Source organism: Poecile atricapillus, chromosome 21 (assembly GCF_030490865.1).
Source record: "Poecile atricapillus isolate bPoeAtr1 chromosome 21, bPoeAtr1.hap1, whole genome shotgun sequence".
Classification (NCBI taxonomy): Eukaryota; Metazoa; Chordata; class Aves; order Passeriformes; family Paridae; genus Poecile; species Poecile atricapillus.
This window is the reverse complement of record NC_081269.1, coordinates 1,890,209-1,903,535: the sequence shown is the minus strand read 5'-3', so window position 1 is coordinate 1,903,535 and position 13,327 is coordinate 1,890,209. Positions and strand designations below refer to the sequence as shown.

Genomic DNA, 13,327 nt, shown 5'->3' with positions numbered 1-13,327 from the left:
GGACTTGCCCAGTCTGCTCCCTGTGATCCACTGGGAGAAGGAGCCAACACACCAGGGAGCGAGTGAGACAGCGTCTCTCCCTGTTTTCATATCACATTTTTGGGCATGCTGCGAGGAGCTGCCTCTCTTCTCAAGGTCACCACGCTGATTTTAATTCTGCCTGTTGTATGCAGACTGCCCGTCTATGGAAATGTTGCATTTTGTTCTCCTCCTGTTTTTGGCCTTTCCTCAATTAACATTTCCAAACAGTCCCACAAGGCTCAGAGTGCTCCCTGCTAATCACTTGGCTCCTGCATTTGGGAAGCAAAAGGGGTTGGGTTTCATCAGCTGGGTGGATTCATAAGCAAGAACTTATTTGTGGCTTTTAGGGTTTCTTTCTGCTCAGAGATCATCAGAATTTCTGCTAATTTCTCTGTCACTCAAACTGGCTGCTTGGCAGTGACAGTGAGAAGGCAAACTGAGCTTGTACTGAATGACCTCACTCCTCAAGGCAGCCTCAGCTGGGCACACGATGTGGTGTCCCTAACACAAGCTCACCCCCTGCAAGTGTGACAGAACTATGATCATCATTTAGAAAACTTCAGAAATATTTGCACAACCCTCACTTTATGTTTCCTGAAGAACCTTGCAGAGACCAGAGAGGCTGCGCTGATTTCCTCTGCCCTCTCCAGTACAACTGTGGTTTAGCTGCCTTATTGATGCACTTCAGGACTAAGTGAATGAAGGTTTTCCTCTTCAAGACAGAGACCACAAACTGCAGTTCCACAGGAAGGAAATGTCCTGTTCCTGCTCGTGATCCTGCCCTGGACACCACAGGCAGCTGCAAGAGCAGCACTGCTCTCTCCCATCTCTGTGCCTCTGCTTTCCCAGCCGAGGCATCAGACTCACATCTGCAAACCCATCCTTTACTGCACCCCAGAAAGCTCAACTGGCACTCGAAAAGCTGGTTCAGATCTCCTGTGCACAGGTACCTCAGAAGATGCTGCACTTCCCCTGACAGCTGAGCTCACTGGCTCTGAGGTTCCTTCCTGAGCTGTTCCATCCTGGGGAGGGCGAGCACCAAGGACTAAAGGGACTGAGCCCTTCAGCCTTCTCAACTTGTACAAGGGCTGATTGAAAGGATGCTGGATAAATCCAAGCCAGAAGGGTCAGGCTGCACAGGGCTCTCACTCAGGGCACAGGGAATTAAGTGATTTCTTCACCCACATTGGCCATGAAGACAAGATACAAATGAGTGTACAACCTGACTGTCCTTTATAATGTGCTTTAAAGTTGATATTTAATGTGAAGTCTCTGATACCGGAGGTTCCAAACTAATTGCTGGGCTGAGTTTGCAGCCTTTACTGGAGGTTTACAGGAGGGACGTTTTTTCCTAGTTAGTATTACTACTGCAGTTTGTTTGCTAAACAAGAGAACAAAAAGTGCCAGCCCCCTTCCTGAGTGCTGCTGCAAGTGGAGCCTCTCCCCTTCTTCAGAGAAGGCACCCACAGATATCTCTTCCTTGGGTGCATCCCAGCCAGGGCAGCTGCTCGCTCATCTCTGGACGGAATTTTCATTACGGGTACAAAATTAAGCAATAAGGTCTGACAGTCAGTACAGAGCTGGGCAATTATTGCAAGCCTCAGGTGGCATTATCCAGCATGAGGCCAGGGGCAGGATGACGGTAACCACTCGAGACGTTCCATAATCGCCTGGAAAAGCGTGGCCAGGAGCCTGATTTGCTATTCCCAACCGGAGTCCGCCGGGATGCGGGGCTCACACCGCCCTGACTCTGTTTATTTTTACACTTCACGTCAGGTGCCCCGACGCAGCAGCGACAGGCACCGGCCAGGAAATTAAAAGACAAGGGAGCTGGATCCAAGAACTGGCAGCTTTTCCTTTTTGTTTTGTGTTTATTAACACCGAGGCAGGGAGCAGGACAGAGCTGAGTGAGCCACGGGCACGGCACTGCCCCAGAGCAGCCGTCACCCTGCCCAGGGGGATGCTCACAGTCCCCACCACCTGATGAGAGCCTAAGGGGGGCAAACTGGTGCCAAATGGGAATACTGGGAAGAATATTGGCCCCCAGCCCTGAGAGCAGAGCAGCTCTCCTCATGCCATCCCGGCTCCCACTTTGGATCCCCCAGTCTGGAGGAGAACTGGTGACACAGAGCAGAGATGTCAGTGCTGCTCTGCAGCGTTGCAGCCGTTAATGTGTTTAAGAAATGAATATTTATAAGTGGGGATGTAATATTAAAAACACACACATATAAAATATTAACATGGCACATGTCACTGCTGCAATCCAAACAGACAGGTGTGACTGATGGTGTTCACTGATAGGTGTGTAAATAGTAAATAATATTAACTAATGAATGTTCGCAGCCCTCACGTGAAGTTTAGAAGCAAATATTTGCTTAAAAATCTCTCCAAACCCCCTGTGTGCAGTTACTGCTCCCCATACCCCCTGGAGAAGACAAACACTCCTCAGCTCTGTCACCAAGGGTTAAATCTCTCTGTTGCCAGCCCCAGGTCCCTGGGATGGATTTCACGGGGAGGGAGCGGTGTGGAGCCAGCGCTTCCCGCAAAACAACCGCACTCTCTGGAGTCCCATTTATGAAGTGATACAGCTGACAGGGGAATAAAAGCTCGTCTCATCTCGGAAAGCAATAACAATAACACTGCCTCCATTTATAGCTTATGTCACACTTTTCATCCAAAGCCCTTAAAGCACTTTATTGCCGTGTCTGTGGATGCTTTCCCCAGATCTGTGGGTCAGACCTGCTGGAGCAGCTCTCCCTCAGCCCCATCCTCCTAAAAGGCACAATCTGTGGGCTGAGGGAAGGCTCCTTCCAAGCAGTTCTAAGGATGCTCGGTGCTACAGCCAGGCTGCTGCCAAGAAAAGCTACACTCAAAATGACCAAATTAGGCAATTATTTCTATACATTTTAAGTACTCTTTTCTCAAAACTGCCTGGGGATGTATTTTTAAATGCACATGACCTTGCCTAACTTGAGGGAGATGGCGATAAACAAATAATTGCAGTGACTTAATTATATTTGTATCTCATCTATAAAAATGTCAATTATAACTTCAGAGATCAGCTCCAGAACTGAGGTTTTGGCAGCCGGACAGAACACAAAAGGCTATTTTTCTCCTCAGAAAAGCCTCCTTTGCCCAGGCACAGACGATATCTCTCTAACAGCATCACTCCTGGCTCTCCCAATAAACACAACCATTATGCCAACTGCTTCCACCTGGACAATTGCTTTCATGCACTGAAATCTGCTGGATGGACACAGCACAGACATGAAGCTCGACCCTCACCTTCCTCCCTGAGAGCAGAGCCCGTGGCAAGGATGGGAGAGCCCCTGTGCTCTGGGGAGTGGTTTTGGTGGGATGGGGGTCTGAGTTCTGTGGGTTCACATCAACCCCCAGCCTCGGGCACAGCAGTGTCCACGATGCCACATGAAGGTGCCAGCAGTGTCCTGGTGCCCCCTGCAAGGGCCTGGGAGCCAAAGGGATGCTCAGCCACCACCCAGCCCCAGACACACCCAGGTGCCACCCAGCCCCTGCCTGGGCACCCTCCTCACAAGCACAGGGAACAGGAGAACTCTGCAACAGCTCAAAAGCCCAGGTGAGCGCAGAGCTCTGCCACAATCAGGTCTGTCCCTGGAGGTGTTTTAACCCCTAACACGGAGGATGCTGGCTGTACCTCACAGACAGCCTGCCTTGCTTTAATTTTGTTTAGTTTTAAGATTAAAGGAGTCCCAGTCACACGCTGTCACTTCCCTCCTCTCTCTGCTGCCACCCTTAACTGTGCAAGAGGGTTAATTGATATGAAAATAACTCAGAGGGGCTGGACAGCTTTGAAAAACATACAGTATTACACTCAAAACCTGCAATTACAGCTTGGGGGATTCACTCACTCAAAATCACAGGTTTTTTTTGAGTCCAAGGCATGGGGCTGTTGTGATGCAGGTCCTGGACAGTTTCTGGAGTGGCTGAAGGCTGCAGACACCCACGGGCACCGGCCGGGCAGGGATCACCCAGGGCTGGGACCAAGAGCATCCCACTGAGATGAGGAACCACTGTACCCCCTTCTCCTGGCTTACCTCTACCTCATGCTGGGATCAGCTCAGGACAGCCCACTCTTGCACCCCTTGATTGATCCAACTGTCCCTTCCTCCCTCTTCCTCCTCAAAGCCTGCTGTGTCCAGTGCTTTTTCTGAGCTTTGCTGGAAACAACAAACCCTCCCTGCGTGCAGGAGCACAGCCCAAGGGCACAGCCCCCACCCCAGCACATTGAAATGCTTCCTGGAGCTCCTCTCCATAATGAAGTTAGAAGGACATCATCATCCTTGCCAGGCTCCCTCCACCCCCAAAGATCAATAACTAATGCTGAACTCCAGATTTTATCTGCACTTTGCAAGGGTAACAAAATAACACCACCCTCTTTTTCTTTTTCTTTTTCTTTCTTTCCAATTATTGAATCCTTTCAAGATTGACCCAGCAATTTTCAGCTTTATGAAATTTTAGGCAGTGAAGAAAGTGAGAGAAGTGATCTGCCAGAATGTTGGGAGAACTTTTGTGTGTGGTTTTTAGAAGACTGCAGGAATACAGTAGTACAGAAATAGAGGATCACAAACACTTCCTTTAAAAAAAAATAAATGGCACCTAAACAAGCTGACCCAGAGATATTTGTTTATCAAGTGCTGGTTCTTTGTGTGCCCACTGTCACAGCCAGAGGAACTCTTGGTAGGAGATATCCCAGTGATTCTAGGGTTATCTTGCCTACAAACACCAAAAATACTCCAATTAAACACAGATTTTGCAGCCTGCCTTTAATATGGCTAAACAGCACAAAATGCAAGAGCTGAGTCTTATTTTCCTTAGAGAACATCCAGGAATAGCTGGACATTAAAATACCCACAGCATGACTGGCCTGATGGCATTTTTAAGGTTACAGAATCATAGAATCATTAAGGTTGGAAAAGACCTCCAAGATCAAGTCCACCACAGAGGCGAAGTGCTCCATGCCAGGCACAAAGTTCTATCTTGGGTGGGGTTTTCAAGCCAGGGTGAGCAGTTTTGAAAACCCCTGTTCCTCTGCCTGGCTCAATCCCCGCGTTTCCACCAAGTAGTGCTGGTGCAGGCAGGTTACAGACACACAGGAGTGTGTACAGACACACACAGGAGCAACACACACGTGCCAGAATTATGTCAACAAACGTTCTCAATTTTCTTGCAAGAAAATTTATCTCGCCTTCTAGCAGTAGGGAGTGAATTTTAATCCTTTTCCCTTTCCATGCCCACAATGATTATTCCAGGCATAGACTAACGACAGCAAACCACAGTGGATATTTTATCTGCCATTTCTCTTTCCTGTGGCTAATTTGAAGATACAGATTGCAACCCACAAGTGGTTTTAAGAATTGCCATTAACACTGTTGCTGCACGCTACCGCATTTTAAACACGCTTCCAACACAATCAGAGTGTCACAATTTGTAAAATCTGGGGTGATTTTATCGGCGGTTGAGGCGGCAGAACTCACTTCATCACCACAGCCCTGAGCCAGTTCATTAGGCTGATTAGCACTAGCTACCTGCACAGAGCAGGAAAAAATGCCACAAAAAGCTGGACAAATTTAAGTGTGAAGATGAAGAGGACTCTTACCCTGCCTTTTACACTTGATTTTTCCTTCCACCTGTACTTGGCAGGGGCAAGGGACCGGAGCTGAGCCCTCTCTGTCCTTTGGCAGCTGCGCAGCCCCTCGGCACCAGCCTGGCTTCCCTGCTCGCAGGAATTTTGGCAAATCCCAGCCAACAAGCAGCACTGCCCTTCACCCAGCAATGGTAAGCCTGTTCTCTGGGATACAGCCTCCCAAACAGAGCTGAGTCTCCTGTGTGCCAGAGAACTCCTTCCTTCTCCAGGAGAGGGACTCCAGCCCAGCCTATCCCCAGGGTGACAGACCCAGGTGCAGAGGACTCCATGGAGCACAGGGGAGGTTGTGGGGTAACATCACCTCCACCCACTGGCATTTGGAGCCTGCTTTTGGTCCTTTGGGGCTTTTAGGTCCTCCCAACTTAGATCCCATCCACAAACTTACACTGGGATGCTAATGGGGAGCAAAATGTCATGGCTTGCGTGTAGGAAAAACAAGCTTCTAAAAAAAATTAGCCGATGAAATAAATTCACAGAATTCCAGGGGGAAAAAAAGGATGACCTGTTGCCTCTCATCTTCAACACACACAGTGGGGAAAAAAGCCCTTTGTGGAAAACCCAAAAGGTTTCATGGCAACTAAGGTGTCCTCCAGAGCTGCAGCCCTCATCTTCAGCAGACCTTTACTCCTGGTAAGTCAGTGGAAAGATGCTTTTGGACAAGGAATCCATCCTGCGGGGCTCATTACCCAGGCTCAATCCTGCAGCCTCCCCAAAGAGCACAGAAACGCTGAAGCAGGGCTGCTAGAGCAGAGCTCAGCACTGGCAGAGCACAGGCACCGACACTTGCCGTGGCCTCCCGCCTCGGGAAGTGCTTACAGCAGCACAGAGCCACGGCGGGGACACTGCAGGGGTCACCTTGAGGAACAGCAGACAAACATCCTGCAGGAAGCACAGGAAGGGCTCACACAGCCCTGCTCTGCTTCAGTGTCCCTGCAGAGCCTCCTGCCCTCCCGGCAGCAGAGCCCAAGAGACCTTGAGACCACAGGGAGCTTGGTGGGCAGAACAGAGCTCACTGCAGGCACAGGTGGAAACCCAGCTCCAGGATTTGGGCCATTTCAGCAAATGGAGACAACCTCCACCTGTGTCAGAGACCAAATCTGCCAAGGACATGCCTTACTGGGACCACAGCCCTCCCGTTCTCCTTGCCCCCAGACCACAGGGCCATGGGGCCCTTGTGCCCAGCACCAAAGCTCCACATGAGGCAGCTTTTAAATGCAACAAACAAAGTGCCAAGATCCTGAATGAAGAAGAGTATTTATGGCCCATTTAAGGGCGGTTGCGTGGGGAAGGGTGGAAAATTCCCTGGATATAAAAAGACGTTGTCAGGGATTGAACTTCCCAACCTAAGCAAGAGCTTTGGACAGGTCCCTGGAAAGCCACTGGCTGTTCACACACCTTCCCTGGCTCAAGAGCTGATCTTCCCGAGGAAGTCTTTTGCTTGTTGCTGCTGAACTTGCCAGGATACTACAATCTCTGACTTGGGACAGGAATCAGTGCCTGGGGGGAGCTGCTGGAGGGAGAGGGAGCGAATGCTATCCCGGATGCTTGCCTGACTCACCCAGCCATCTGCTCACCCCGAGTTTCTTGTTACAGCAAACTCCAGAGCACTGAGTGGTTCAGACCCTGTGCAGAGATGAAAGGGAGTGGGGAGGGCTGCCCCTCTCTCCCCCTGATGGGCACAGGCTCCTTCCCACCCATGGCAGCCTCCCCAAACCACTGAGAGCACTCAACACCTCCATGCCTGGGACAAGATCGAGCCAGGGCCAGAGCCAGGCGCTGCCTCTGGAACCATGGCACAGAATCCACCTCCCTGGCAGGGCAGGGAGCGGGGCCCTGGGACCAGGGCCCAGGGGAATACAGCAGGAACGGGAGCAGCTCTCCCAGAGACAGGGCAGCATCGTTTATTTCCACTGAAAGAAATGCCCTAACAGAGAAAATAACCCTCAGCGCCTCCTCACAGACCTGTGCAAGCAACAATGAAACCTCATCTCCCTCATGAAATATGTGCAGGGAAATTCCTCTTCTGGAGATCCTGCTTGTTCTGAGCTACCACTGCTGGGGGACGAGCAGCCCTCACTCAGCTTCAGAACTCCAGCAATCCCAGTGAAGGGTTTAGCACCTTCATTTCCTGGTATTTCAGTTTAACTGGATTTATGCCCAGCTTAACTGATGCCAGCCACCTCAGTACAACCCGCTGCTTCCCAGCAACCTCAGCACATCCAGCTCCACGGGATTTACTCTCTCCGGGAGCCTGACCATGGTCCTCCCAAAGAAAGGTCATTACACTGACCAGGAAAGTCACTTCTAACAAGAAAATCCACGTGCCTGGGGCATTCCATGCCAACCAGCCCCTCCTCTGCTCCCTGCAGGACAGGGGATTTAGTGCCATGGATTTAGCCACCGGCTCATCTCACTGAATCGGGTTTTTGCTCCCCCATGCTCCCCACACACTCTGAGGTCAGAGCTCCCAATCCCTCTTACCTCTATGCCTGTTGGTCGTCTTGTCAAACATTAGCATGGCATCCTCTACCTGCAAGACAAAGAGGGGAGAGTTGTGCTTTAACACACGCTGGCAACTCAGCCACACCACACACCAGGGAGAGGGGACACGGGCAGGAGCAGCCTGGACAGAGCAGAACTCCTTGGTTTTGGCCAGAGGCAGCTTCTCCTTTTGGAAACCTGTTGCTTTCTCCCTCTCCCTGCCCTGTCTGACATCTGATCCTGAAGCAGAAAAGTGACCAATGAAAGTGTTGGCCCTAAACAGCCATCTCAGCAACTCTTCCTCTTCACATCCATCCCCGGCCGTGCCTCATCTCCCTTTCATGGAGACCAGGAAGGGCCAAGGGAGGAAGTGGGGATGCAAATCAAACCCATGACTTCTCCAAATTGGAGACACTGTCTTGGCTGAGAATTAGGTTGAAAGAGGTAAGAGCAGGGTAGAATCTGGTCAGCCAAGAAAGGTATTCAGAGGTTTTCAAAAAGGGCTTTTGAAAAGCTGGAGGAAAGAGGGGAGAGGGGGGAGGGAGAAACTTTAATTCGCATCAGGCTCGGCATTTCCACTTCAGAAGAGAGATGACTGATGAAACGTATTGAAGTGCAACCAAATTGCTTTCAACTTTCATTAGGATTTGCATGATTTATTCCACCTCCATTTAATCTGTGCAGCCACACCTAAAATTTTGCACTTACTGCACAAGGATGTTGTGCTGGGGCTGACTTCCCAGCACTATCACACCTTGAGCTGCTGTTCTGAGGCTGCAGGAATGGAAGCAGGTGGGTCCCGTTTGCCACTGGACACGTCCTGGGCAAGCTCTGAGATGAAATTACAGACTTGCAATTCCCTGTTGTAAACTCAGGGATGATGAAAACCTATAATATTGAATTATAGAAGGTGCTACAGGAAGGGAGAAGAACTTTAAAGAAAATGTTTTATCCTCTAAAGGACTCTTCTGTTTGTCTGGGGTGTGGCTTTGGGATTTTTTGTTTGTTTTGTTTTGTTTGTTTGAGGTTTTGGGATTTTTTTTTCCCCCACCAGTAATTCTTCCTGTACTTCCCTGTGCTTCTACTCTGGCTTTTATAAATCATTTATTTTAGCTAAGTGATTTACAATGCAGTTACATGGTCTCCTCATCTCACACAGTGCCACCAAAGGGTCCCCCCAAATGTCCTCTTAGGCAGCAGACAGACATCCAGCCTATGCCTGTGAAAAATCTCTCAGCCTTGGCTGGGGAGAGTTTGGGAAAGTGGTGAAAACACAAGTTGAACCTCCTGAGGTTCTGAAGGACTGTAATATGTTCCAGGAGATTGAAAAAAATAAAATGCAGCAAGACCTTACATGATGCCTAAAATTATCTGAAAACCTGTCTCTCCTTAAGTGGTTCTTAACTTTTTTAGTCAAAATGGTTTGCAGAAAGTGCTAGCAATGGCCTGAGACAGTGCAGAACTGCAGGTCTTCTGATACCCATCTTGACTGAGACCTGAAGATGCTGATGCACTGCAAAACACAAACTGCATTAAGCACGGAGCTGTTTGTCCTGCTGTCTTCCCTCCAAGGGGGAAAACTCACCAGGATGAGCAATACCAGGAGGCAGATAAGGACCAGGCTGCCCTTCACCCTGCACGCTGCTTATCTCTGCCCCAGGGTTATGTTTGCTCAGCAATCTTTATTTTTCATTCTCACAGGTCTTGGCCGCACTGGAACCAAAAATTACACATTGCACCTGCTGCTGTGTCCTGGGGCATCGCAGCTCCTGGTGCCTCCTGGTTCCCTACACCAGCCACCCTCTGTCCCCACTCAATCCCTGCTGCAGAAGGTTTGATATGGAACTTTTCCCCCTCCAATCCCATCCCAGAGCCCCAAGAGCTCTTGGATGTGCAGGAGCACAGACCCAGCAGCTCAGGGAGGTCCCTGTCCCCCGACCCTGCGTGCAGGCTCTCCAGGCTGGACCCACATGTCCTGCCAAAATGACACCTCCTATTGCAAGGACATTACTGGGGTGCTGGTTAGGGAGAGCAGAGATGCTCCAGCATGGCCATGTCTCAGCAGCAGCACAGCCCTGAACCGCCTGTGCAGCCTCGTTGTGCTTCTCCAAGGGCTGCCAGGGCAGAGGAGGGGCTGCACTGCAGGGCTGAGGGGCTCTGGATACAGCCCCTGACTACACTGGGCTCTGCAGTCCCCTTCCCTTCTCCCACCTGTCCAATGCAACACCACCCTCTGGGCAAGCAGGGCTTTGTGCCATGCGTACCAAGCTGGAATGATGATCTTGGCAGGAATCTTTTTTATGCAAATAAATCCCTATTAGCAGTAACAAGCACAGGCTGCAGGGGCTAATCCAGGAGGGAGGTTTCCTGGGGCCCCGAGGAGCACAGGCACCCTGAAGCAGGCACTTCCCCCCTCCAACAGCACCAACTGCTGGGATTAGGGCTGGGCAGCAGCTCCCTGAAAAAGGGTCAGCCCTGACAGTTCACACATGAAACCTGCACGGGGGGAGCGTCTCTGCAGCCGAGTTCAGACGTGGCCCAAGTATGCCTTGAAGAAAAAATTATCAGTGGGGTGTTCTTTGAGCCAGCTGGTGCCCTTTCAACAATGTCTAATTGGTTATCTTTTCTCTTTCCTAAGGTCAGAACATTTTATCTCTGTCTCTGCCCTTTCTGTGCTTACCCCACCCTGCGTTATTTTTTAGGGCAGCCATTGTAGCAGAAGAATAGCCTCTTTCCTCCATAGTCCGGTGACACAATGAGACTTCTTGAAACCTCCTGAATAGATAAAGTGCAGTGGCAAAAGGAAAATTCTATTAACGCTTTGCAAAATAAAACATCTAAGAGCTGGTGAGACAAGCAGGAGAAGAAAATCAATATGGAGAGGGCAGCACGCTTAGAAAAACTTTTCACCAGTTGCAAAAAGGTGGCGAGGGTATGGGAGGGAGGGGGGAGAGAAACTTATTAATGCAGAAAACCCATCAATGGTATGGAAATCTGGCAGAACAGCAAGAACTCAAACTAGAAGAATTTGAATATACAAAGGGCTGAATAGAATGAGCAAACCACACTGCCTCACACACACAGCCCGTTTCTCACGGTTCTCTGTGAAGCAAACACAAGCGGCTTGTTCAAGTTTTCATCAAGGAGAAATAAGGGACACAGTCAAGGTAACCAGCAGTAAACCCTGTAGTAAGCAAATTGATCCCCATTTCAGGGGAAGGGAAAAAAACCAACAACCCGCAGCCGAAACTCCAGCACACTCAGGGGCTGTGACTGCCCAAGGCACCCCCTCCTCCAGCCCACCTCGCCCAGGGTTTTACAGATGCTCAACTGCGAGTTTTCCAGGGCTCAGCTCAGAACATGCAGCTCACACTTTGCATACAAGAAGCAAGGAGGGTTTTTCCAGGGTTAGAAGCAGGACTGGAAGATGGAATTCACCCACCAGGCAGGACCTCAGCCCCCAGCGAAGCCCTGGGTGCCCCAGCACAGGAGGGGGAGGCTGAGCCACCTCCATGCAGGGCACCCAGACACCAGCAGGCAACCCAAGCCCCCAGCCTCTCCCAGACGGAGCACGGCTCGATATGGAGGCTTACAGGAGCTGATTATTCTGAACTCATTCTGTGCACCAAGTGAGTTACAAAATGAACAGTCTCAGGACTTAGGGTAACTAAAAAAAAAAGAAGAAAACAAAGACTTGCCAGTGAACACTGGTTACAAATGGACACTTAGGCCCCCAGACTCCTCTGTCCCAGCACAGCCCATCCATACAGCCAATGCAGACCCAGTTTCTTACATAAAGCCTAACTAATGGGCTTCAGTTTATTTAACTTCTTTTTTTTTTTCCAATCCACTTGGGGCTCTGAGAAAAGGAAGGGCTCTACCACTTCATTACTCACTGCCTGGAAGGAGGAATAGGGGAGAATAGGAGGAAAGAAAAAAAACCTGGAGGAGCCAAAGGCTTTAATAATCCTAACAGTTCCCAGGGTTATTTAAAATATGCCCAACCAGTTCACAAAAGGCTCCACGGAGATAAATGTATTTGATTTTCTTCCACTTTAATGGAGGCATACATTTAAAGCAACAAAACCAGGGTGACCTAAATAAAATGACTATTAATTGTACTCAGAAAGTCTCTGAATTTAATGCAAGTGATCTAGCCCAGCACAAGAACACAGTATTCTCCAGTCATTCCTCCTACTTTCCTCTTTGGGATTTTCAACTCCTCTTTTCCATGAGGCAGCAGGAGCCAGCACGGCCCACAGTCACTCACACTGTAACCAACAGGCTGAGTGCCCTGCAAAACCCAGCAGTGCTTCCACGAGAATCTGTAGGGTGGTGCTGCAGGAGCTGGAGCACTGTGCTGCCACTGAAGGCTGAAGGACCAAACCATTTTCTTTTTCTGGAACACTTTAAGCCTCATCCTGTATCTCTCCAACCACATGATGCTCACATGAACACAGACCCAAGAGGTACCCATGGGCCCTCCTTGTGAAGCCAACCTTCCTGTACATGAATGAGCACAGGAGCAGCACCCACCACCACGCCAGCTCCATGTTCTGGTTCTTCCATTTGAGTCAAGTTTACTCACTGACTAAAACTTCCAGAATGAAACCACCATAACTACACTGAAGTGACACACAGCAGCCTTTATGCCACCTCATCCAGCCCAGGAAGGCTTTTCCTGATCCAAAACCTGAGTTTCCAACACATCCAGAGTAGGTTGAGGTGTTCCTGTGCTTCCTGCAAGTGTCTCCCTGGGGTGGAGGGGTTGTTTTCCACACTCCCAAGCAGATCTGGCACTATGTTCTCCATCCCTTCAAGGTAAAGAAGAATAAGGGCAGACAAACGGCATTACAGCTGGAATGGAACAGTGGCAATTCCAGCTGGATCTGGGGAGGGAAGGAATTACTGAAGGACAACGTTCAGTCCCAACACAATTTGGTTGTGCCTCTCCTCCCTCCATCCCTGACTCATGAACTTTACAGGTCTATCACCTCTTCTGCTCTTCTAAGAAAAGTGTGCTGGATATTCTGGTCTAATTCCTCAAATTATTTATCCACACTGCACAACTCCTCCAATATTTTGTTTTCTGAAGCAGAAAAACCTCTTAGCTGCCAGTGAACTGTCAGGTGCTGTTATTTT

General features: G+C 49.8%; 2 protein-coding genes across 20 annotated transcripts in view; both read right to left on the bottom strand.

Annotated features, from left to right (window-relative positions):
* MSI2 (musashi RNA binding protein 2) overlaps positions 1–13,327 on the bottom strand; it is a 208,188-nt gene that overhangs the window by 75,390 nt on the left and 119,471 nt on the right. For all 19 annotated transcript variants that reach the window (XR_009279293.1, XR_009279294.1, XM_058854566.1 and 16 more), the window contains exon 7: positions 8,186–8,234. Coding sequence is in view for 17 of the 19 variants with exons in the window: in XM_058854566.1 (XP_058710549.1) it covers positions 8,186–8,234 (49 nt within the window). In the remaining 2 variants the exon portion in view is untranslated. The remainder of the gene's footprint in view (positions 1–8,185; positions 8,235–13,327) is intronic.
* The window catches only part of HEATR6 (HEAT repeat containing 6), a 340,544-nt gene that overhangs the window by 207,775 nt on the left and 119,442 nt on the right, over positions 1–13,327 (bottom strand). The gene's annotated exons all lie outside the window — the stretch shown is intronic.